The sequence below is a fragment of the Daldinia vernicosa genome (genome assembly GCF_022497035.1).
Source record: "Daldinia vernicosa strain CBS 139.73 unplaced genomic scaffold F5Y00scaffold_20, whole genome shotgun sequence".
Taxonomy (NCBI): domain Eukaryota; kingdom Fungi; phylum Ascomycota; class Sordariomycetes; order Xylariales; family Hypoxylaceae; genus Daldinia; species Daldinia vernicosa.
In genome coordinates, this window is record NW_025953936.1 from 1 (window position 1) to 24,627 (window position 24,627).

The 24,627-nt window shown below is 44.4% G+C and overlaps 8 protein-coding genes and 1 non-coding gene across 9 annotated transcripts; 7 read left to right on the plus strand and 2 right to left on the minus strand.

The window, feature by feature from the left end:
* Positions 1-725: 725 nt before the first annotated feature.
* On the plus strand, positions 726-3,306 carry F5Y00DRAFT_235498 (FAD/NAD(P)-binding domain-containing protein). Its single transcript, XM_048007569.1, has one exon. It carries the CDS (start codon positions 1,135-1,137, stop codon positions 2,695-2,697), a length of 1,563 nt encoding a protein of 520 aa, XP_047865266.1. The 5' UTR covers positions 726-1,134; the 3' UTR covers positions 2,698-3,306.
* Positions 3,307-3,383: 77 nt separating this feature from the next.
* F5Y00DRAFT_269340 (uncharacterized protein) lies at positions 3,384-4,175 on the minus strand (the record flags this gene model as incomplete). The annotated part of the gene is made up of 4 exons (XM_048012420.1): positions 3,873-4,175; positions 3,770-3,805; positions 3,499-3,701; positions 3,384-3,443 (listed from the first exon to the last, which is right to left on the minus strand). The coding sequence occupies exons 1-4, from the start codon at positions 4,159-4,161 to the stop codon at positions 3,384-3,386; spliced, it is 588 nt and encodes a 195-aa protein (XP_047865267.1). The 5' UTR covers positions 4,162-4,175.
* A 1,293-nt stretch (positions 4,176-5,468) lies between these two features.
* F5Y00DRAFT_235500 (DnaJ-domain-containing protein) lies at positions 5,469-7,740 on the plus strand. Its single transcript, XM_048007570.1, has 4 exons — positions 5,469-5,882; positions 5,973-6,031; positions 6,097-7,179; positions 7,236-7,740. Exons 1-4 carry the CDS (start codon positions 5,834-5,836, stop codon positions 7,326-7,328), a joined length of 1,284 nt encoding a protein of 427 aa, XP_047865268.1. The 5' UTR covers positions 5,469-5,833; the 3' UTR covers positions 7,329-7,740.
* A 386-nt stretch (positions 7,741-8,126) lies between these two features.
* Positions 8,127-9,044, plus strand: F5Y00DRAFT_65384 (60S ribosomal protein L32). The gene is made up of 4 exons (XM_048013964.1): positions 8,127-8,304; positions 8,435-8,559; positions 8,687-8,808; positions 8,883-9,044. Exons 1-4 carry the CDS (start codon positions 8,265-8,267, stop codon positions 8,989-8,991), a joined length of 396 nt encoding a protein of 131 aa, XP_047865269.1. The 5' UTR covers positions 8,127-8,264; the 3' UTR covers positions 8,992-9,044.
* A 1,619-nt stretch (positions 9,045-10,663) lies between these two features.
* F5Y00DRAFT_261479 (uncharacterized protein) lies at positions 10,664-11,923 on the plus strand (the record flags this gene model as incomplete). The annotated part of the gene is made up of 1 exon (XM_048011210.1): positions 10,664-11,923. One exon carries the CDS (start codon positions 10,664-10,666, stop codon positions 11,921-11,923), a length of 1,260 nt encoding a protein of 419 aa, XP_047865270.1.
* Positions 11,924-13,006: 1,083 nt separating this feature from the next.
* On the minus strand, positions 13,007-13,099 carry F5Y00DRAFT_t77. The gene has a single exon. It is a non-coding gene; the product is annotated as a tRNA-OTHER (tRNA).
* A 1,381-nt stretch (positions 13,100-14,480) lies between these two features.
* On the plus strand, positions 14,481-14,786 carry F5Y00DRAFT_261480 (uncharacterized protein; the record flags this gene model as incomplete). The annotated part of the gene is made up of 1 exon (XM_048011211.1): positions 14,481-14,786. The coding sequence occupies one exon, from the start codon at positions 14,481-14,483 to the stop codon at positions 14,784-14,786; it is 306 nt and encodes a 101-aa protein (XP_047865271.1).
* A 1,583-nt stretch (positions 14,787-16,369) lies between these two features.
* F5Y00DRAFT_269343 (putative phosphatidylserine decarboxylase) lies at positions 16,370-18,130 on the plus strand (the record flags this gene model as incomplete). The annotated part of the gene is made up of 1 exon (XM_048012421.1): positions 16,370-18,130. One exon carries the CDS (start codon positions 16,370-16,372, stop codon positions 17,600-17,602), a length of 1,233 nt encoding a protein of 410 aa, XP_047865272.1. The 3' UTR covers positions 17,603-18,130.
* Positions 18,131-21,808: 3,678 nt separating this feature from the next.
* F5Y00DRAFT_261482 (uncharacterized protein) lies at positions 21,809-22,758 on the plus strand (the record flags this gene model as incomplete). Its single annotated transcript, XM_048011212.1, has 2 exons — positions 21,809-21,884; positions 22,058-22,758. The coding sequence occupies 2 exons, from the start codon at positions 21,809-21,811 to the stop codon at positions 22,756-22,758; spliced, it is 777 nt and encodes a 258-aa protein (XP_047865273.1).
* Between the last annotated feature and the right edge of the window lie 1,869 nt (positions 22,759-24,627).

Below are 24,627 nucleotides of genomic sequence, written 5' to 3' on the forward strand. Positions count from 1 at the left end.
TATTTTTATTATTTAAAAAATTTAATAAAAATGGTTATTATTTTTTCGATAATATTTTATATTATAAATTTAATATAAATTATATTTTATATAAACTTTTTTATTTAATATAATTAAAATTAAATATATTTTTTAATTTAATAATAAAATATAAATAATAAAACTTTTAATTATTATAAAATAAATAAATATTTTTAATTATTTAAATAATTTAATTAAAATTTAAAATTATATATATATTTTAAATATAAAACTTTAATATATAAATAAAAATATAAAAAATTATAAATAATTAAATTATTTTTAAATTACATGAAGTTAATTAATTTAACATTATATAATTATTAATTTATGTTTAAACCATTATAAAATAAGTTTAAAAAATATAAAAAAAAGTTCGTTATTATATAAAAAACTTATGGTTTTACGTGTTTAAAGTATTTTATGTTTTATTTATTTTACATAAAATTTTAATAAAAAGTTTAAAAATAAATAATAAGTAAAATTAAATAATTAATAATAAATATATAAATTACATGCGAAATAAATTTATATAATAACTTTTTAATTTATTAAAATAATTAATTTAAAGATAATAAAAATTAATATATTTAAGTAAAACAATGATTTTAATTAAATAGTTAAAAAAAAAGTATAAATTAAGTTTACCGAAATATTTTTAAGGTGGGAATAAGCTTCTTCACCTTTATTTTTAATATGGGCCGCTCGGAACAAAGAAGACCCACTTAATCCCCGAAGCCCAAAAAAATCCCGGAAAGGGGTAGACCGTGCGACCGGCCAGCCCGGCTTCGTCGGTTAATGCAAGTACCAGTCTTAATAAGCCCGGCCAAGCGGGATATTAAATTAGAATAGTTGGTGAGTCAGGGGCGCTTTTTTAGCCTCACTTTGAGTAAGCTGGCACCGGCGGTGAGATTAAAGAAAAGACGCAAAGTGGATTACATCAACCCGTGTTATTTTCGTCACCTAGACGTCACTTTTACATTTTTTATATCAACGTCTTTTCATCAGCAAATAACATGTTTTATAGGAGGCATCGAAGTCATAGAGGCCATCTGACCCAAACTTGAAGTAGAACAACTCTCTGCTAGGTATCTCGTGTATGGTTAACCCATCATGGCCACGACACCTTCAATGAATAATACCGTTAGGGCAAGCCATCGTTTGCTAACCAGAAGCTCAGTTGCCTTATCGAACCCTTCTGGATTAGATCATCAACTACAATGCATTCCCCGCGGCTTACGACAGGCCAGCACGGCTACCCAAAATGGCCGTAGAAAGGAGCGAGTGGTGATTCTGGGTTCTGGATGGGCTGGCTATGGCTTCGCTCGCAGTCTCGACCCTAAAAAATACGAGCGCATCATGATCTCTCCTCGCTCATACTTCGTCTTTACCCCTTTACTTGCAGGTACTGCGGTCGGCACTCTCGAATTCCGTGCCGTTACAGAACCTGTCAGGAGACTCGGTCTAGACAAGTTTCACCAGGGATGGGCTGACGATATTGACTTTGCGCGTAAAGTTATCCGCGTAGAGGCTAATACGTCAGACGATATCGCATCAAAAACCTGGCTAGCTGATAAGCATCGTCCAGATGGTGTTAAAGGGGCCATGTTCGACGTCGAGTATGACAAACTAGTCATTGCCGTCGGTTCGTACAGTCAGACGTTCGGAATTGAGGGTGTCCGAGAGCACGCTAATTTCTTACGGGACATCGGCGACGCTAGGAAGATCCGGATGAGGGTGCTGCAGAACTTCGAGAAGGCGGCGCTCCCAGTTACATCTGACGAAGACTGCAAGAAGCTACTCCATTTCGCGATCGTAGGCGGCGGCCCAACCGGCATAGAGTATGCTGCCGAGCTACACGACTTAATACGGGACGACCTAACAAAAACCTATCCGGATCTCATGAAATTCGTCAGCATTACGGTGTACGATGTGGCGCCAAAAGTGCTCCCAATGTTCGACAAGAAACTGGCCGACTATGCTATGGACCGGTTCAACCGCGAGGGTATCAAGGTGAAGACAGAACACCACCTACAACGCGTCCGACCTGACGAGGAATGTGAGGGTTGTCTAAAACTAAAGATTAAGGAGTGCGGCGACAAGGAGATTGGCGCTGGCATCGTGGTATGGAGCACAGGGTTGATGCAGAACCCGCTCATCCAGAAATTGGAGAGCAAAGTCTTCAAAATGCCGGGTTTAGATGCTGATATGCAGCTACAAAGGGACCCAAAGACGGGCGGCATCATCACCGACGCAAACCTCCGCGTGAATATGATTCCACATTCTTCCGCGTCGGAGTCGGTTCCTACCCAGGAACAAAAAGCTGCACTGATACCGGATGTTTACAGTGTCGGCGATTGCTCGGTGATCCCTGGGATGAGTCTACCCGCTACGGCGCAAGTTGCTAGCCAGCAAGCAGCGCATCTCGCGAGGAGGTTGAACAAGGGCGACGTAGATCAGAAACCTTTTCAGTTCCGCAATTGGGGTACTATGACTTATCTCGGCAGCTGGACGGCTATTCACCAGAGCGATGCCGACGAGTTAAAGGGCTGGACGGCTTGGGTCCTATGGCGTACCGCGTACCTAACGCGAAGCATGAGCGTCAGGAACAAGATCACGGTACCCTTCTACTGGGCTATGTCGTGGATATTCGGGCGGGATATTTCCAGGTTCTAGGAAACCTCTGTGGAAACCGACCCACCCCCCTTTATTCTACTTCTGCCATATTATACACCCCCATCTCTCCTTGTAACAATAGCATAGAAGCATTAGACCTGGGGATCGGATTTTTTTTAGGGCTAGCATAGATCTTATGGGTTGTATGATACCAGGCTGTTACCAGTAGCACGCATATTTAATCTAGATTGGAGCGGAGGCTTATTGGGAAAAGCAGGCAGCAGATGAAACCTCAAGGTTCATCCAATATAATATATCTGTGACATCTGGTGTGCCACAACCGTTGAGAGACTGGGTTTTAAGAAAGGTTAGATATATGGAAGTAATGATCGACTACCTAATGAATACTTAGAGATGCATGAGGAAATATACCATGAGAACTATCGAGACATAATAGAAACGTGAAGTCATCCCAGTGCTTAGAGCTGTTCATATCTCCGTACACCACCCAACTGGCCATCCATGTCCAATACAAGAATTGAATCGGCTATAAGTAGGAAACCGTTGCTAAAAGGTACCCCTGACCTGGCCCCTTTATAACTACCCTTAACAGATAGACCAACTATTAGGATGGAATCCATCATCATCTCAAAAGTGTTAGCAGCATCCCTTCGGCCGCATTTTAACATCACTTGAGGATCCTATCATGCTAGTCTTCGTCTGGCCCTTCTTTCTAAATCCCATCACTAGTAGTCTTTGGGCGAGCTCTTGATTCTGATTCGTGGTCGGTCAAGATCATCTGCGGCCTGCCTTAGACTATTAGTATGTGAACCGAAGAACACGGCGATGGTGGGCTGTTACTGAACGCTTGGAACGTCCTGTCAATGGTGTCAGAGTGATGTTCTCCGGCATCGCAATTTTCATGGGGAAGAATTCGTCAAGTTCCTGGTGGATAATGACATCGGCATCGTTCGGTTTCTCGAAAATATTACGATTGAGAGTGACGACGTCAATCGTGCCATCGGCGGTACCGTTAGGCTTCGTCACATTGAGTCCATCAAGCACTGCGGCAAGCCAGATTAATAATTACTCTAATAATTAATTATATGCTACAAGATTGAGAGTTACTTACGATGGTACCAGGGAGAAGGCCCAGCAGTCCTACTGACTAAGTGCTTGTCTGTTAGCCGGTGGTAGGTAGAAATCGCAGGGAACCGGTTATATAATTCACATACAAAGCAGGCACCACAGCACATCAAGGAATTTAATAGAAAACCAACATATGGAAACCTTGCGGCAGCTGATATAACACCCCCTGGAAGCATCTGCCACCGAGACAAGCCAGTATTCCTGCACGAACTCAGGGCTAAGCTTCTCCTTGATGAAGTTGAAGGCCTTTGTGAAATCAAACTCGGTGAAATTCAGGACGACATTAGCAACGCCTGCTCGAGAGGCAGCCTGGCCTAAAGCTATGCCTTCTCTGGAATGGAACCAGCTAGGAGGAGATAGGACCGAGGACTGCATCGTGTAGACCGTGGAGTGGAGTTTCATAAAACATGAGTGAAAAGAGAAATTAGGAGAGACTTAGGATTGGAAGGTCGAATATAAAAGGTGCGAAGGCCGGGTGTGCTATCTGGAGATGCGTGAAAAGTGGTATAGCATAACATGGCTGATCGTTCACCGCGAGGCTTAACGTATGTAGACTTATTAGAAAAAATATCGCCAGATCAGCTAGATGCATCATAACCACGTCAGCAGCTAGGTATATAGTGATCCCACCACGCAAGGGGAGCGTGAATTTTTTCGAGGGCTCGTGATTCTTCCACCATATAGTCCTCAAAGATATGATGCGATAGTCAACCATTCGACATATTACACCCCCTCCTAAGCAGTTAAGAAACACCTCATAAATATTATGATATATACGTTAGCTATACACATTACTTAACTAGTGGTTTAGCTTTCTAACTGAGGAAATCATATCATAGATGCGCTTTTGGAGCGTAGGTATTAGAGACCAAAAGCATCACTTTCGCAGCTGAGAAGTTCACAATGCACGACACCCTCGGGGAAGCCCTATTACGGCTGAGTTGCATGACTCCAACGTATAAAAAAAGTAAAGTGATCGACTGAAGGATTGCGGAGGAAGTAACCTGATTAGGGGATGTGACGAGAAAATATTGATTATCTAATACGAGATGAAAGTTAACTGAGGCGGCTGAATTCGTGATGACTTCACGTAGACTCTTGACTCAGGGGATGGTTGGCATAACAGTTAGAAGAGAAAATTAATGGCCGGGTCTTGGCATTTCACCCTAAATTCAACACCATACACTATCTAACTCTTTGGCTTTTACTATTGTTCAAGATAATTTTTATATTTTTATCATGATCATTTTATCATGTGTTTTACTCTAATCATTTAAGGAGGTCAAATGCCAAGACCCAGCCATTAATTTTCTCTTCTGACTGCATGAGTTGCTGAATAGACCAGAGATATATCTTATCGAGCCTTATCGTACACTACTGATCTCTGTGCTGCGATATTTCTATTTAAAAATTTTTAGCTTTGTTCTAGTGGATAGGCACTAGATTATCGACAAGCTTTGATTCGTTGGGTTTCGTTGGTGAGACGCGATAGAGGCGCAAAGTTTCGAAATCGTGCAGCTTTTGGTAATGACTAGTAGCCGATGAACCGTTGAGAATAGGTAACTACTTCTAAAGTACGTACTTACATAATATGCGAATTATGTACCTTTCCAGGGCGCTTAGAAATTACGTAGTTACATAGGTAGTCCTGTACTTACCTAGCCTAACACCAAGGATGTGGGGGGTAACGAAAGGCTAAAGTCGATATACACGCAAGTTTGTAGAACCCGCTCTTTACAACAACTCAGCCTTGTAAATTTCTTTCCTCGCATCAAAAACTTGTCGAATTTGAGATTTCTTAGGAAATCTTAAATTCTTTCAAGCTAGTCAAGGATAAGTTACTGCGCATCAAGGTTGGTCACACCATTTACGCATCCACTTCTAGTGTCGTTATCCAAAGGGTCCAAGGTCCAAAGGTCCAAGGCTCAAAAACTGCCCCGCCAAATATTTTCCTACTTCAAGAACCAACCCACTTTATCCCTACGGCCATAATCTCTGCAGAGAAAACACAAGGCTATCTGCTTCATTCCGACGACTACATTTCGCAATGGCGTCACCTGGTCCGGGTGCCGGTAGCGACGATATTGACTTGTACGGTAAGTTGTCTGCTCGTCCGCTTGTCCGCTTTCCTGTATCGCGACTTTACGTACATCCGCAGAATTTGATTGCTGACTCAACGACCCCAGAGCTTCTCGGCGTCGACAAGGATGCAAGCCAAAATGACATAAAGAAGGCCTACCGGAAGGTGAGGAACCCTCGCGTCTACCTTGACTCCGCGCTAAACATGCTAATTGAATCGCCATATTTTAGCTCGCACTCCAACATCACCCCGATAAAGTTCCCGAAGACCAACGAGTAGAGTCCGAAGTCAAGTTCAAGTCGGTTACTCAAGCCTACGAGATTCTTCGAGATGAAGAAAAGCGTGCCTTATACGACAGGCATGGCATGGCAGCCTTCGATTCATCAAGGGGAGGAGGCATGGGCGAAGAAGTAGATATCAACGATATACTTGCCCAGATGTTTGGCATGGGAGTGGGCGGTGGCATGGGAGGTCCCGGAGGAGGTCCCAGACGGCCCAGGCGCGGCGCTGACGAGGAGTCCAAGTACTCTGTCAGCTTGGAGGATCTCTACAAAGGCAAGACTGTCAAATTCGCAGCCAACAAGAACGTCATCTGCGCGACTTGCAAGGGGACCGGCGGCAAAGAGAAGGTGAAGCCCACACAATGCGATCGCTGCAAGGGACATGGTATGGTAGAGGCCTTCCGACAAGTTGGCCCTGGTCTGGTCACTCGTGAATCGGCCGTATGTGATAGGTGTCAAGGCTCTGGCAACTACTTCAAAGAGAAAGATCGATGCAAGAAGTGCAAAGGCAACCGGACCGTTCCCGAGACGAAGCCGCTAGAGATCTATATTCCTCGTGGCTCGCGCCAAGGTGAGCGCATCGTGCTAGAGGGCGAGGCTGACCAGAACCCCGACCAGACCCCTGGCAACCTCGTCTTCATCCTTGAGGAAGAACCCCACGAGGTATTCAACCGCATCGGCAACGATCTTTCTGCTGACCTGGACATTACTCTTGCCGAGGCCCTATGTGGGTTTTCTCGTGTTGTCGTCAAACATCTTGATGGCCGAGGTATCCATATCAACCACCCTCGAGGAAAGGTCCTACGCCCAGGACAGGTACTTAAGGTGGAAGGAGAAGGAATGCCGGTGAAACGGGGTGAGGCTAAAGGTGACTTGTATCTTGTCGTTAAGATTGAGTTCCCCGAGGACGGATGGCTCAAGGACGATGCGGCCTACGAATCTCTTCAGAAGCTACTACCTGGCCCACCACCGGAGATCAAAGCCGAGGAAGTTGATGACGTTGCATACGAAGACGATGCAGATATTGATGAGGTATGTCGTATTCCCTGCATTACTGACAAGAGTAAAATATACTGACTTTATATTAGATGGGTGCCAACTCTGGGGATCCGCGATTCGGAGATGGATGGGAAGATGATGACGACGAGGCCGGCGGACAAGCACAATGTGCCCAGCAGTAATGAATTATGAGACATGAGCTTCGATTAGTAAAGACTGGAAACACCGTGAAGGCGAGTCAGGGTTACGATGAGGCATAGGCATTTCTCCATCATTCGATTCAGGTGCGTAACCGAGTTATGGAGAGGGATGGAAATAGGATAGATAGAGGCAAGAAAGATCCTGGCAGGACTTCTCCCCTGGAAGGAGGATTAATGGCATATCTCCTTTCGAAATTTCTAATAGCAACTCTAAACTCTGATCAGGGGGAGTTTATTATTAGATAGTCTCCTACCTTAGATACTCAGTGGCTTGTATAGACCAGACATGCATCTCTGGGTGATGAATCGCTATTGTGCTAAGTAGTAGGCCCTGAAATAAAGGCAGTATCGTATCGAGAAATGATAACATCAAAGTGAAGTTGAGTTGAACGAGGGTGAAAGATCAGTTAAGTTGAATAAAATGGGAGTAATTCCGTATCTAATGTACTTAACTAAGGCAAGTTGGAACTCTTGAGAAATAGGTAGATACCTTGATGTATCTCTGGTCTACCTAACCAAGTTAGGTACTTGGGTACATACACCAGTAGAGTAAAGCCACTTGGGGCTGAAAGTGGGTGGGTGAATGGTTCCATTAGGTGGCTAGCGCTAGGGCCAAGCTGAGCCGAAACTTTTCGACCCCACTAATTCCATCTATTTGTCCACACGTGATAAATTTCACCAACCCTAACAAAAACCCTTAGCGCAAAATTCGGCTGTTGTGCCCATTGGAAAGTTTCGGTCCCTCTACACGTAACGTACCTCAATTTTTGCGGTAGAGACCAGCAGCCCATCACCATACATCCACCCATCACGACACCTCTAGGAAATCAGTCAAGGTAAATAAATATCTACCACCGTTGCGGCTACACTACTTTTTTTTGCCAAAGATAATTCTTAGCTAACAATTATTCCCTCAAGATGGTTGCCGCTAAGAAGCACGTCCCGATCGTCAAGAAGCGTACGTTCGACTCCTTCCCCGTCACTTTTCCTCTCGATTGTCGCGATGCGCTCCGGTTATGGATCTTATGGATCGAGGCTATGGATGATGAAATATTGAGGGAGAGATATTGACGGAATTTATTTTGTAGGAACCAAGAGCTTCAACCGCCACCAGAGCGATCGGTTCAAATGTCTCTCCTCCAGCTGGCGCAAGCCCAAGGGTATTGACAACCGAGTCCGACGACGATTCCGTGGCAACACTGCCATGCCCTCGGTACGTGCCATTCCTCGTTCAGATAATTCGCCCTCGAAAATATCTCAAGCTATGAATATTTAGATATTTAGATGTGGCGATATTAGGTGGAAAAGAGTATCATGCTAATATGAATTTTGCGATATAGATCGGTTTCGGCTCCAACAAGAAGACCCGCCACCTCACACCCTCCGGCCACAAGACCTTCCTCGTCAACAACATCAAGGATGTTGAGTTGCTCCTAATGCACAACCGCACCTACGCCGCAGAGTACGTTCCTAAAAATTTGCATGGAAAGGGTGGTTCCGACCCGGATACGGCCAGGTTAACTAATAATATTACAGGATCGCCCACGCCGTCTCGTCGAGAAAGCGAGTCGACATCATTGCCCGAGCGAAGCAATTGGGTGTCAAGGTCACCAACGCCAAGGCCAAGGTCACCACGGAAATTTAAGGCGCTGGCGGCTGATGAGGATGACTATGGAATTGGGGTCCGGTTTCTCGTTTTCGGCAGTACTTTGCACTTTGCATGCATGGGAAGGGTTTTGCGCTCTATGGTCTACGGACGGAACATTCGAGCTAGCATGTATTTCGTGCTAGGAAATACAACACGCCTTCTGCGATGACACGTATTTTGGCCTACTTTGACCGATTGCATCCTACGCGACTTCACCTGATCTACGGCGTTGGCCCAATCACGGCCTAACATTGCCAGGTATTGACAGGGGCTACAAGTCATACCATGACACGTGTAGAGGCTATGTCTGGCATCACTGATTCGATGATGAACATCGTATGAATAGGGCAATATCAATTTCATATGTTGCGAGGCAGATCCCCAATTTACATACATTCATCCATCGAAATCTTGAACTTGGTGCTAGAGCAAGCCGATAATTTCTTGAACCCAATACTTTGACATCTACAGGGTACAGTAGTATCACTATTACGAAAGTGGTATGTATTTCATCAGGCTCTTCTCCGGTTCTTTTCGCCTCCTTGTTATCACTAGATTGTAAGCCATCATACGGGGCAAGTTAGGTTAGGTTGATGGTTGGGCTGGAAGGATCAAATCACACTGTTCCCCGGACTCTTTGCGCTTCCGTTCTGTATGTTTATCTCAGGTTCAGGTACCACGGTGCCGGGGCAGCCTAAATAAGATTCCTGTAAGGGACGGTAGCTTGGTACCATTATTCGGGAGGGGGGTTACGTTTGTATGCGAAGAAAACAGACAAGTTATACCTACACTGCCGCCCAGACAACGTTAGTCCGTTTACCATCGTTAGGTAACAACTCACTTAACGGTCTTGGATTGTTTTCTCAAGATTATCACTATTTCAAAGGTTATCAGGCATCCATGTAAGACCTCTATTCTTCTACCAGCTCCTAAGTTTAGTCAAACAATGAAGCACCCAAAGGGGTATATATGGCCAGGTAAGGCTCAACTACTTTATACAACAGGTACTTTATACAATTTGGCGTCCTAAATCAACACTAGCTAACTGCTTTGTAGGAGGCAAATGTTAGTTATTCAGCATATCTAAATAGACTTTGCTTCGCGCACAAGCCCCTTTTATGGCCTACCTTCTATACCACTCCTGAGACATCTAAAGGTCTTACTTTCAATGTCCATTCTCTGGTATACTTTAACAATCATTCACCATGGACACCTTATCTAATAAGCACCATGCGGTTCCGACAGATATCTTGTAGACCCAAGGTTACCCCTTTCAACATTCAGACGTCCACACATCAGCTTTATTCCTAACACATTCACATTGTCCTACCGCAAGCTGAACAGTCCGATGTTGGTGCTTGTATTGATAGTGTCTTGTCAAGTGAAACATAGTCATTGTATTGGAACTGTCATGCTGACCTCAGAGGCAAATCTAGCATCCCGAGTCACTATATAGCCTTCTTACGTCTTCTCTCTCTCGCCGCATCAACTCTCCATTCTCCACTCTGTCAACTATTGTGAAAGACACAACAAAGACTCTATTCTCGCAGGTTCTTTTTAGCCTACTATTATCATCTACACGAAAATATCTTAGCTTACCGACCCTATCTTTGCTTTACAAGCTACGACACAGAATTTACGTATATTCTAACTTCCCATCTCGTTTAGGATGGCTATTTGCCACGGTCGCCTCGCCTGCAAATCAACACCATCCCGATCTGTTGCTGTCGTAGTAGCCTCCCATGGAAGCGATGGTCAACTACAAACCACCATCATATCTGGTATCAACCAGCAGCCCGGTTTGGATCTTGACGTTCCCGATGAAGGAGTCTATATCATCTACCAAGACCGAGCTATCCAGATTGCTGCCCCCCCATGCGACCAAAGGAAATGTAATGCATCCAACATCTGCCGTTGTGACATAACTCAATTCTCCGTCAAAAATTCTCTCCCTAGCCGCCATAACATCAAACGAAGAATAGTGGCCTGGCCAGTGTGGAAGCCCTGTCTGTCATGCTTGGTGAATTGGCTCCGCCTCTACCAAGCTGCCGAAGCAGCAAACCGGCACAACCTACAATTCCTTCGACACCCAAGAACCCTCACGTGGACTGACTTACATGGCCATCAGGCTTTCCACTACGATGCCGAACTAGAGGAAAGATCTATCAAATCCAACTATAACGGAACTTTCAACAGACCTATCAACCCAAAGTCATCCTGCCCCCCTCGTGTATTTGAGTGGATGAAAGATACGTGGGGTGAATTTGTAGACAGTGGATGTTGTAAACCTCGTTCTATTATAGCTCTACCGGACAGCGGAGAAATTACCTACGACGAAAGTCGCCTTGCCAAAGAACAAGACAGTCTAGAGATCGACTCAGATTGGGACGACCTCGATATGCCCTGGGGACCTAACATATCCGATGACACAGCAAATGAAGACTTCGATCTCATTGATGATCTTATCGAGAATGAATTTCCAAAGTTGCGGAGGAGTAGCCCAACTATCCCAACAGAATTGGATACGCCCCGTCCCACAACAGAGGATAACAATCCCGACGAGGAGAGAGATGATCCGGCACCTGTCGTTATTCCACCGAAGAACATGACAATGACGCAACTCTTCAAGACAGAAACAGAGTTAAGGAGGCCGAGCCCAGTACAACTAGGCAAAGACAGCTCGGTATCTATCATCGACCCCAAGGGTACAGAGCCGCAGACAGGTACTCTAGGCACCAAACGAGCGTATTCCGCTCTCGTAGAGTCAGACCAATGCGACGCAACCCCCGCGGAGGATCTGTCTCGAACAAAGCAGCGAAAACGAGAAATCGCCAAACCATATATCAGGAGCCGACATCGCTATAGCCCTGTCATTCACCAATCATTCCCGCACCTCAAACACACCCCGCAGAGGATCCTTGTTACTTAATCCTAAAGGGGCCGGGGGTTCTATGGCGAAAGGGGAAATTGAACCATCTTTATTTATTGTAATAATATTACGGTTATTATTATGTATTCGGAATTCCATTGCTTTTCCCCGGTTGTATATGGGGTATCATCAATCGACGTCGGGAGGTTTTTGGATAATATGCGCGGCTACCCCTACTATTGATAATGTACCTAATGTGCCCTGATTATCCCTAACCATAGAATCGAAGCGCTAAATATCTTGCAGCAATAGTACCTACCTAGATATCTATGAGCGATAGTAGAGAATACTAAGGGGTGTTAGGGGGTTTGTTTAGTTTAGTCGGGATGGAGGCTTCAGGGGAAGTTTCGTTATTGGGACACCAGCGAAAACATAGGGGACTTTTATTTATTGTAGCCTGTTGGTACATGTATTAAACGATGGGCAGGAAGCCGAAACACCCGTCTCTGGCACGGTCTGGACGTCGATATTTAAATTATTTTATTTTACCGTATTGTAATTTGCTTCGAAGAAGTTGTCTCATCTTAGTCTAGGCAACTATACTATTCCCATGGATTACCTATTTTTTGGCCGAATAAATATTCCGGAGACCCTAAAATAATTTATATCCATATCATAGGTATAAATGGAAAAGAAAATTCAATGTGTGAAGTCCTCAGGGGGAATATGTGTTCCATGTCGTGTATGATAAATCTAGTTTTTCTTTCCTGGATACATATTGGCTGTGTAAATACCGAACTGGTGTCGGGATTTTAAATGAGACTTCTAGAGAAAAGAACACATATGTATGTATATACGAGCCACAGGCTCGCTAGATAAGTTAGAGTTCCTCGTGGAATAACGAAGTTGGTTGCATATTTTTTGGGCTCACCTCGTGACAGCCGGGCCTTAAGTCGGTTCCAAATTTGATGCTATCCAAAACACATATACCGTCTCCGACGAATAGATATTTGCTGCTAAAAGATTCCCTGATATGCCGAATGAAAGTAAAGTACTTGCTAAGTAATAACCGTAATCACAATTCAATTCAATAACTGTTTCTGTTGTTTAAAAGAAATACAAATTATGGAAAAGAAGGATATATCCCGCCCCTGGGATTCGAACCCAGACCTGCGGAACTATGCGCTCAGATCAGAAACCCGAGCTCCGCCGTGCTTCCGACTACACCAGGGCTGGCAATAATGGAAAGGGAAATCTAGACTTATAAAGTAAACTTGGGTAGTAAGTTCAGTTCTCGGGCCTTCTTGGATAGTCTGTGCCCTTGTTGTTTAAGGTTGGAACCATGGATGTTATGGTTGTGTTGTCATCAAGGGAAATGCCCCTTATATGCTCAACAAGTGAGACGCTAGCAATTAAGATAGCCGCGGGGATAAATTTACGTAATCAATATTGACTGTGAACATAAATCTTCAAAGTAAGCCGATATTAAGGGGCATATTGTATTTAATACTGGCAAGATAACTTAATAAACACAGCGTATGCTTGGAGGACGTATATTGGATAGCAAGGCTATATAGACTATAAAAATATGTTACAGACATCCATATTCATGAGAGACAAGCTTTTTGGCGCTGATTAGGGATCGCCATTTTGCATGGTATGGATCTCGGCCAGATAGGGACTCCTTAAAAGCGTTGTCCTAATTCCAACCGAACCACCTAGGTGTAAGCGGCTATTAATCTTTTGTTGCCTGCTATGTAGTCGAAACAACTCGATGATTTGTCGTATATTACCATGGCATCAGGCGTGGCTGTTGGCCCTAATAAGGGAAACATAGGCCATACTGAAAGCACCAATAGTGGTCTCGTTAGCCTTCTCAAAGGAATTTTGATTCTTGACCAAGGAGTGATTCCCCCTGTTGTAGGACTTATTACCCACAAACCTGGTTTACCCCTGGATCGATTACACATTCCGAAATTGCCATAGCATGAAAAGGCTTTTTGCGACTCTCTACTAACAGCTTTGGATATGGTGGAGTCAACGCCCACATCATTCTTGACAAGGGATTAAAAGCAGATAACGAGGGTCCCGACTCCTGCTCAGCCATGTATTATCATCTTTCTATTCTCTCGGAAATAGTTGCTCGTCGCTTAACTCTATACCTGAGTCCTACACTGACTGGATTGAGAAGCACCCTGATATGTGGCTGTGTGGCTGGCTGATCTCTCTTATACACTGTCTCATCATCGTTCAGCACTTCCTTGGCGTTTTAGTAGCGTGGCTACCAACTTGGACACTCTACTACGCGGTCTTGGGCAGGGCCGCCAAACTATTCCTGATGAACCAATGCCCTCTGGAAGAAACATTATCTTTACCTTCACAGGCCAAGCCGCGCAATGAGCTGGAACGGGTCCTGAGCTATTTAATCAAACAACGCCCTCTTCCATATTCCGTGATTCCATTCGTACCTCACGTGATATTCTCAGAGAGGTTGGCGCTACCTAGGATCTTAAGGCGAAGATTTTCCGCCAGGAGGATATCAATGAAATTAACAAGGCCGAAATTGCGCAACCGGCCATCACGGCACTCCAGATAGCTCTCGTCACACCACTTCGCGATGGAACGTGTGCACCCTTCCGTAGTGGTAGGCCACTCTAGCGGGGACATCGCAGCAGCGTATGCCGTTGGGAGACTCTCGTATCGTACGGCACTCTCACTCACTGCCTTCTACCGTGGGTTTATGTCAGCCGCGTCGAAAAACCGGGTGCTTCCCGCGGAGCGCCATGTGGAGCAACATGCGGGAGAGGCGCCTCGTACAGTAGCTCGTCGACTGTCACGAGGCGGAACCAAACAGTATGGAAACAACGCCGTTTTTCCGCGAGGAACTCTAGACCTATCTAGCGAAACACGTTCTTTGTTCTAGATGTCTCATCTAGAATCCTGACACCGACTTTTGATATTACCTCCTAGGTACATATGCAATGCACCAACGCCTTGCTATTTGTTAGTTAGCGCCCGCAACGCCCAATGCAAGTGGCTAGCTAACATTTCTCTCCCAAAACAAAATCACGACAGGCATCAATAAAGTTCCCCGTGCGTCATACTATATTGTATTTCCTTCTATCCCTCCGAAAATAACTAGGTAGGCAATGTGTTGGCATATAACGTATTGCGTAAGCACCCAGAATTGGCTTTTTCTATGTAAGACATCTCATCAACACAGCCACGATCCCTGTCCAATATACGATTGACAGCCTGCAGAAATAGCAAAACTGGGATTCGAGATCTGCTAGTGCCGCGTGATTTGTATTACGATGCAGAATTGTAAAGGCGGTGGGAGGATATAAAATCCTTTGTTTCAAGTTATAACACATGTACCTTGGTGATACAAGAGCGTCGTGTTGCGTTGTCGAATGCAGCTGGAAATGACAACATACCTTTAATCAGGTTACGGGTTTCATCATATCCGGTATGCATGTACTTGTTGGCAAATAATGTCTAGTACGCACTCGCCTATGCGTAGAGCCTAGTGTCGAATTACACTCATGTCGTTGGTGGCTGGGGGAAAGGGAAAGAGATGACAGGATCACGATAATTACACAAGAGCGGACGGAAAGGGATATACGAAAAACAAGAATGTGTTACAAATAGGTTGTTGACTTATGCCATTAGGGTACCAGCATTAGCTCTACAAGTTAGAAATACACTCATTCTTATACTAGAACTGCATGTTGAGTATTACACTTTATAGACTTAACTCGGGTGTTGTAAGGTCTGTTACCTGACCTTTCCCATCAAATATTTCCATTTTTCTATGCAGCCTCATAAGTCATACTATGTAGAACCGTCTTCTTCCCCACATCTTCATTATGTGCTGGAAAGAATCTACCAGTCGGATTCAACGCGGCACGAGTTCGGAAAAGTAAAAGAGCGTTTAAATCCCCAGGATACACAGTGTAGCTATAAGGGCTAGATCGCCAGCTACCCAGAATACCCCGTACATCGAATGAATGAATCCCTGGAAGTATTGAACCCAGCAGATCGAAACTAGCTGTACCAATACCATACTAACTACATCTTTGCATAGGTTGCAAATCTTAGCTTGGCTAATTTACCATGTACGTCTCAGCAGGCTTGTTGCCGCTCGTGTGCTACTGCCGATGCAAAACTACTCAAACGATAAGCTTGGCTTTATTTTCAATCAAGGTAACGCATACTGATGATCGTGACGATGTTGCAAATTTACTTTTCTGATATTCTTTAGTAGAATAGAGTTGATAGGTACTCCCAAGTGCCGGATTGACTAGTAGTCCGGGACTTTGGAGTGGGCATCGGTATTGCCAATGCCGGTGGAAAGGTATAAATATCCTCCAAGTTCCATTCCAAAACAAACACTCATCATAGCCCACTATCAAAAAGAGCGATTTAAGATCTAATTATCTTAAAAGTATTATTCGCTTACTACATTAGATTTTATCATTCTATCACTACACCCTTTTCCTAATCATGAGTCCCTTATACCACCCACTCGTTCAGGAATTTAAGGCTTTTGCCTGCGATAGCGGTAGACATCAATTTTTTGTTCAAGCTGTCAACAGTGCTAAGGATCCAGAGAATGGCGGACACTTAGAAATGTCCCAGGAAGGTATCGAAACATTGGAGGATTATTTTCGATTCTGCGATGACCTCTTGAAATGGGTTCCGACAGTGGACACGGAAGGCGACGCCCTCCTTCGAAAATTATTGGTCTTCTACTGGGTGTTTAATCAACCCGAGGTCGCCGATTACCAAACCAGTATCAGGCCCGAAAATGCTGGAAGTGTTCCCAAGCCACTCTCATCTTGGCAGGTACACTACGCTCAGGAACTCGGATCCTTCTTGAGTACCCGAGAATCTGCATCTGGGATTAAGAGTTTCTACGAGAACCCTATTTACAATAAAGAAGCAGACTTGTGGCAGGATCCGCCAGAAGGGGGGTGGGCGTCGTTCAATCAGTTCTTCGCCCGGAAATGGAAGGACATCGACGTCGCGCGGCCACTGATACCGGAGGATAAGGAAGACAACGTCATTGTCAGCGCTGCGGACTCTAAGTTTGGCGAGCAATTCCCAGTTAAGAATGGAATTGTCACTATCGGGGGGGATAATAGGACTGTCACGGTCAAAGGATTTGCCTGGCCAATTAACACACTGCTGGGGGGATTGGAAGGTTTCGATAATGGATGTTTCATGCATGCCTTTCTCAGTCCGAGTGACTATCACCGGCAACATGCACCAGTCAGTGGGATAGTTCTGGAGACCAAGGTGATCCAAGAGCTAGTCTATCTTCAGGTCACCAAGGACCCAGATCATCCCGGTTTAGCCCCTGATCGAGGTCTTTTAGTTAAAAAGCCACCCGTAGGTCAAAAGCGCTTGAGAGACCCTACTGCAGGCAGTGGAAAAAATCCAAGAAAGCTCGATGCCCCGGATGAACCCGGCTACCAGTGGTGCCAGACTCGCGGGGTGGTCGTGATTCAGACGGATAACTACGGCAAGGTTGCTATACTGCCAATTGGCATGGCCCAGGTTTCGTCGGTTGTTCTGACAGTGAAGCCAGGCCAGTCGGTCGAAAAAGGCGACGAGATATCTTATTTCCAGTTTGGAGGGTCGGATATCGTTCTGGTCTTTGAAAAGCCCGTCGACTATTGCGTAGAGTTCGGACATAAATGCAATGTGAGGAGCAGAATTGCCACTTTCAAGTGAGGATCCTCCGTCAGAGTTCAACAATTGTCTATTCTACGTTGCCTGAGGATTGACACGGATTCCTGGGACTCCATGGATCCAGAGGACGCCGACCTTGTTAACGACAGTATGCTCCTAGATACCTACCTAGGTAGACACGCTCATTACATCTGGTAGAGTGTAGGGATTGAATTGGGGATAGCATCAGGGCTAGCCGCAGGGCTGGCATTCAGGTCATATTCATACACTCTTTTAAGAGCTTGTCAGAGCCCTTTCCTTTAGCTAGTCAATCATTACCTCAATACAGCACTCGTTTGAATAACAGCCCCGAATCATATCCCGGGTGCGCTGCAGCGATCCCATTAACCTTTGGTGTTGTTTGGCAACGCTGTTTGCAAGCCTGTACGCACCGTAACATGAAGTCCAGATAGTTGCTCACTCGTTTAAATCATAATTATGTTATGTGATATTGTTTGGCGGCATGGATAAAATTCCGATTTTAGCGTGAGAGTTGACCTGAACCACAAGGTCTTTTGAGGTTGGTAGCACTGACGTTGAAATAAAATTGAAGACGCATGTAAAATGTAAAATGGAGCCCTCCTATACTTGGCATCTGTGCGATATACATGTACCATGTATCCTCACACGTGACCAACGATCATGTGTCGGTCAAACATTCAGAGACATCTTAAGTGTTTGTAAAAAATAAAAAAAATAGTAATGTTCTTAGTTTAGTTTAATCAAGGAATATTATTTAATAGAAACCTTAGATGCACAGATATTCATACAGTAAGCATTATCGTGCACCCGAATTCCTTCATTAAACCGTTAATAGATACGTTATCACAGTGTCTCAAACCACATCTTGTGCAGGCAGGTTGCACCTGCTTGCGCTACGCAACGCACAGACCGTATGTTTATAAACTTAGGTACATTCGGTCCACGTTACCAGTTGTGGACAGCTGGCTACAGTCGTGAGTAACATCCCGGACACTAAGGCAGTCACGATCGAGGCATCAAGGGAAGGAACGAGGCCCCCGGGGCTGGTTATATAAACAGACGAGGTCCCGCAGTCTTTTTAGATTTAACAACGCACCAGCAATACAAAACCAGTTCCACATAAGCTTTAATATTCCGAGGAACCTCGACAACATTTTTTCTTCTCCCCAAATTCACAACCATGTTATGGGTGGAGATGTTAAATAACTCTAATTATTATAACTAAACGGTATGTATAACTTTACTCTCCTCGCTTGTTGTCTTTCAGCTACCTTCTAGGTATTTCCTGGAGTTCTTTTGTGACTCATTATCCCTTCTTTTCCTCATCTCTTGTCTTGGTCTGAGTCCTGAACTAACCATTATGTTAACTAGTAACTCCCTAACTACCCAATTATAATTCCCCTCTAAAACTGTGGCCCTACTTCGACAACGAGCACTACCATCATATGATTGTATGATGAGGAATGTAAAGCTCTAGTCCAAGGTCCCGCACAGCAACACCCGCACAGCAACACCCGCGCAGGTGCTAATACTCACCCCCTAACCTAAACTACCTAACAATAAGAACTGTTAGCGGGACCTTGTGGTTAACCCCCCCACCAACGGCGGTCTCCGGAGCTGAGAGGGATGATAGCAAGAGTAACTAACGACGGATGACCACGCTGTATCAGCAGCTGGTCCAGCTGGTCCAGCTGGTGCGACTCCGGCTGGTGCCCCTCCGGCCAAGTCTTCCAACCTGGTCCAGCCGCAGGCCATTGGGGCCCTGTAAAGGTAAGTGCATTACAACCACATATTATATATACAGAGCGGGAAGCTAATTTAGATAAACGTTTTCAGGGGCAATGGACCTGCCCAGGCTCCTGTTCGCAGACCTGGCGGCGCCACTTGAGGTTGGCTAGGATGCAGGCTGTGGCCAGGTAGGCCCCGCCAACTTCAGAGAGACAGTTGAGCACATCGAGGGCGGTGGCTCAACAAATTAACAATATTCACGGTCAAGGCGACTAGGAATGTCCGGTATGTAAAACCCCCCACTATCTCTCATGCCCCTTGTCTCCTGTTTAATCAGAGGTTATATTAACCCTTTTCTTTCAGATTTCGGTTTCAATATCAGCAATAAGTACTAAATATATCAATACTGTACAAGGCAAATCTAGTGCCTACTTACTACCAACACCGATATACTCTTATGTCGCCTTTATCTTAAGTAGGAGACAACCCATCGTAAGTATCCCCCATCTCCTCTATTTCCGCTTCTTTCCAACTCAGAACTAAGCCTCTACTAACATTTTCTTACCTAGGGCTTATAAAGAAAACATCGCCGTTACTACAACTAATACTCGAGGAAACCCACTTTACCTTCCCTTAGACAGGGAGAAGTCATATTATTCATCCATCAGATGGTTTTACTGTATTACCAAACTATCACTTTAACTTCAACACGTTCAATGAACCTACTGTCGTACGCGCTGGAGGGTGAAGGAACTTGAATGAGCATCAGCGATATAAGGCCTAGGAATCCCCCTACACTAAATACAGCCGGGTCAAGTGTACCATGCATATCGTACTATCAACTCTACAAAACCCCCGATACTAGACCTAACACACCGATAGTAGTTATTATAAGCGTTTTCATTATGCCTACCGTTCTAGATATAGATAGACCCATAGTTCTCCGTGCAATGATAAAATCTTTTAAATTTCTCGTTCTTCAATGGATCTACTTAAATAAGCTGCAATGTAACTCGGTGACGTGGCAGAATAGCTGGTACCTATCTTCTGTTGTTTGACACCTTTAGCTTTCGTGGAAGCCGTCTATCTTGGAATTCCTTCTTCTAATATTCCTGGCCCAGCTTCGAGAACCCTCAAGTCACTACATTCTCCACATATAAGAAACATCATATGCGGGCTCATTAGTTGAAGCTGAAACTGGAATGCGTAGACTTGAACTTTTAAATGCTCTAGGATGAAACATCACTATCGAGGGACAACAGGGGTATTTAAAGGGGATGGCTACCAGATAGCAGGTTCATATAGGTAAATAAGGCATCCCACCCCCATATCATTAGGAGATACATGAGTCAAAATGATTATCATTACGCTTATAAGCTGAAGATTAGACCCCTGCCACCTCACATTGTGTTTCCTCATGTGATGTGGCCTCTTTTAGCATCTTACAGTAGTAAAACTATTCTTTAGGCGGATAATCATGGCGTGTCATAGTTTCTTGCTCTTAGTAGTCACAAGTGTCACGAGGTGGAACCAAACAGTATGGAAACAACTTCATTGTTCCACGAGGAACTCTAACCTATCTGGCGAGCCCACGGCTCGTATATACGTACACGTTCTTTGTCCTAGATGTCTCATCTAGAATCCTGACAACAAGCCGGCACAATCATACATAGTGAGGTTAGGCATATACAAACAATATCGAGCATTGATAATAAATGAGAAGAAATAGCAAATAGGGAGTCAATATAAAATACCAGCTTGTGATTAGGCTAAGGAAAGGGTTTCATTATGTTAGATATATGAACTTCCCTTATATAGATACATTGCCTTGCCCCCTTATGTATTCCTGCAGGATGGTCCAAATTATTCAAAGGAGTGCTGATATATACGATAGATTGCTCAAGATCTGGCTTCACATCTTCTTTAAAATTGGTTTAACACTTTATTGGGCATAATACCTAGGAAAAGCGCCATTAAAATCGGGGTATGGACCTATATCAAAATGCCTGCTTTGGCATCTTGTGTTATCGCCATCTAGAGATTAGGTGGAAATGAATAATGCGTGCAGCATTTGTGTCTTTTGCTGACACCTGCATCGCCATTCTTCAAGTGATTCATTCATATTGCCACCCTGCATAGGAAATAAATTGCACTTGAACAGCCGGGAACATCACTGCGGTACACGTCTTTGAGGCCTACAGGTGACGTGGTGGATCCGCGGTTGTTGTTACCGAGTTACGTGTTCCCGAAGTAACAACCTTTTCCGGCTCCTTCTTGTTTTGTGTCGTTTTATTCACTCTCACCAACAACACTACCAACGCCCTTCGACCTTCACCTTGTAATCTTTACCACACATTATCGTTTTGATTCTCGTTGTTTTTGTCGCCAACCATCCACGTCGCTGTTCCAAAGTCACACCCCGCGACCAACATACCTACTACCTACCAGCTACCAATATCGTACGAGGCTGACGATACCTGAACGGCGAGACATCACAAAATGTCTTATTATTACCACGCGCCTACCGATACTTATTATTTCGAAAATGGCATTGTCCAGGCCCCTGGCATAGTTTGTATGTGTGAACCTTTTCTATGATTCTCCTTTAGAAGTTATGATCTTGAAGGTATCTTTTGGAGGTAGCCTATAGATTGCTTCGCGTCAATATCGCTCAAGAGATATTACGGTGCCTCTATCCTTTATTATACTTTTATTTACTTGTGTTCTTCAATTAACATCATAATTTAGACAGACCCGGCTCTGCTCCTCCCCCCGATGTTTTACCTATCGACCCGGCCTTCTTTGCAAAACTTAGTGAGGAACTCGCCCGAACTCAGCAGCAAGCCGTCCAGAATCAAGAGGATCACGAGGATCTCGGGGACTACCAGGATCTTGAAATTCGTGAGAATAACGAGGAGGACTACAGTGGATATCAGGATCTGGAGAATCATGAGAATCACAATCATGAGAACCACAATCTTGAGAATCACTACCACGAGAATCACTACCACGAGAATCACGACCACGAGAATCACGACCACGAGAATCAAGATCACGAGAATCACCAGGATCACCAGGGTCGCCGGGATCGCCAACATCCACAAGGCCGCGTAGAAAGCACGTGCCCTATTTGTGGGAAAAGTTACACAATTAGACACAGTTTCCTCGAGCACATCATGTTTATCCACATGGGAACTGTATGTTTCCGGCCGGGTTGTGCTACAACTACTACCACTGAGAAGCAGCTTAGAGTCCACATTAGGCTTACCCACAAGCCTATCAAGCATGGAGATACATCGTACCAATGCTCTTGGCCTGGAAGAGGAAATAATGCGGAACCGTGTACTAGAGTCTACACATCAAAGCGTTCGGCTGTACGATGCTCATACCGTCATCAGTACCATGCTATGAAGCAGCATGAGGCGGATAATGAACAGCCTTCTGTCTGAGGTAAGTTATCTATCTTTCTTCTCCTTAACTACATAGGTGGGTGGCTATTGTATATTAACTTGACCAAGGATATAGCCGACCATGAAATCGATGAGGACGTGAGGGAAGAGAGGAAGGAGAGGAATCAATGTATCTGGTCACCAATGCTATGAATGAGGGAGATGATTGTTGTATTTTGTCATTGGCCTTGACTCTACCTTCTGTGAAGTTTCCTTTTTCCAAAGTTAATTGTGGGTGAGAGGTTGTCATCTTGTGGTTAATAACTGGTACTATCTGAATGATTCTGTTTAGGTAGCTATTAAGCCAACAATGGACAGTTGCTAGACGCCACTGTTACCGCATACAGGAAATGAATCTTTCTCGTCTCTTTAAAACTGCTAACTAAAATATCCTGTCAAGTGGAAGTTACATGGTGATATCCTAATCCCATGCCGTAGAGCCTATTTCAAGCCTGCCTAAGATATTGTTACCGAAATACTTTTGTCATGTAGAAGGGGCCTGGCTCATCTCGGCTATCTCGGCTGTCTCCAATCAGGGAGACGCTACATTTGTAGGTACCTGAGGTCCTAACTCAAGATACAGTCAACATATGTAGGTACTCAGGTAGATACAGGATAAGTCCGTGCACCGATGCACTTTCCCCGAGCATCGTACTTGCCGTGTTTGACTTTTAATGGCGGGGAAATGTCCTGAGGAAACCGCGTTTCGTATGTGACTCAGTACCTTACCCCTATCTCTACCTGGCAACGCTCAGCAGACCAATAGGTAGCAGGTGTAGAACCACTGTAGTCGTATTGTCCGGCTAGTAGACCAGCTGGCAAGTCGGCTAACGAATTTTCTCGTAGCAATCCTTCCGAGTGTATAAAAGAACGTGCCCTTCTCCCACCTTTCAACATTTCTTTTCCAACTTCCTTCTAATTCCTAAACTCCTAAACTCCTAATCACAACTCCTAATCACCACAAGCTTCATCCGAAGTCAGGACTATATCTATTCTAACCTCCCTTACACTCCTTTTAATTATCTTTACCTTTCTCAACGGGAGGTCAACCTAGATCAAAGACAAATACAAGGGAGGTTCGCTAACTTAACAACAATACATATCAACGAGGTATGTTCAGACTCTCTTATCATTCCCCTTTGCTCTGCATCACATCTCCACACATTACACAAAGTTAGAGACCATCGCGATCTTGGTTTCCTTGTTGTGCTTCTTTACCAAGCTTTGGTGAAGTCCCCCTTTGGATATACAACCCTCTCCCCTTCATATTAGCACTCATGTCTACACTTTTCGCATTCTATCTACCTCTCCCTGAACATTATCACCTCTCTCCATCACTTCGCAACTTTCTTTTCATATCATTCACATCACATTTCTTCCCATTGTTGTTGCTCTGATACCACTACCCCGCAATGCGATATACACCGCCTTAGGTGGGCAAGACAACCTCAGGACTTTATTTTATTTCCAAGCGCGCGTCCCTTCGTTCTTTCCTATTCCTACAAATTCCATTAGATTCCCAAACATATCTTTGACTAGAAGGTGGCTAATTTTAAATCTATACCTAGATTCTATCTCCGCGACTTACCTAACACATACCTACCCCTATAATACGCTCAGAATCCAAGAGCATCATACCCACCCTGTCTCCTCCTCGACCCAATTACCTAATCTACCTAATCTACCTAACTTCCCTAACTCAACTTATACATCATTCCTTAAGGTATGTTACAATTCTCTTTTTATATTGTTGTCTACCTGTCGCGTATTATCCTCTTCACCTTGCCTTCTCACTTCACAAGTATCTTGCGGCGCGGCACAACACCTCTGGCCTGGCCCTCTCAGATAACTCAACATCCTATCCTTTGG

Bases quoted from the DNA above. Each gene is read 5' to 3' on its own strand.
- F5Y00DRAFT_235498 (XM_048007569.1), top strand. From the start codon at position 1,135: ATGGCCACGACACCTTCAATGAATAATACCGTTAGGGCAAGCCATCGT.
- F5Y00DRAFT_235500 (XM_048007570.1), top strand. From the start codon at position 5,834: ATGGCGTCACCTGGTCCGGGTGCCGGTAGCGACGATATTGACTTGTAC. The intron at 6,032-6,096 runs GTGAGGAACCCT...GCCATATTTTAG, and splicing joins TAAAGAAGGCCTACCGGAAG to CTCGCACTCCAACATCACCC. The intron at 7,180-7,235 runs GTATGTCGTATT...ACTTTATATTAG, and splicing joins ACGATGCAGATATTGATGAG to ATGGGTGCCAACTCTGGGGA.
- F5Y00DRAFT_65384 (XM_048013964.1), top strand. From the start codon at position 8,265: ATGGTTGCCGCTAAGAAGCACGTCCCGATCGTCAAGAAGC. The intron at 8,560-8,686 runs GTACGTGCCATT...TTTGCGATATAG, and splicing joins GCAACACTGCCATGCCCTCG to ATCGGTTTCGGCTCCAACAA. The intron at 8,809-8,882 runs GTACGTTCCTAA...ATAATATTACAG, and splicing joins AACCGCACCTACGCCGCAGA to GATCGCCCACGCCGTCTCGT.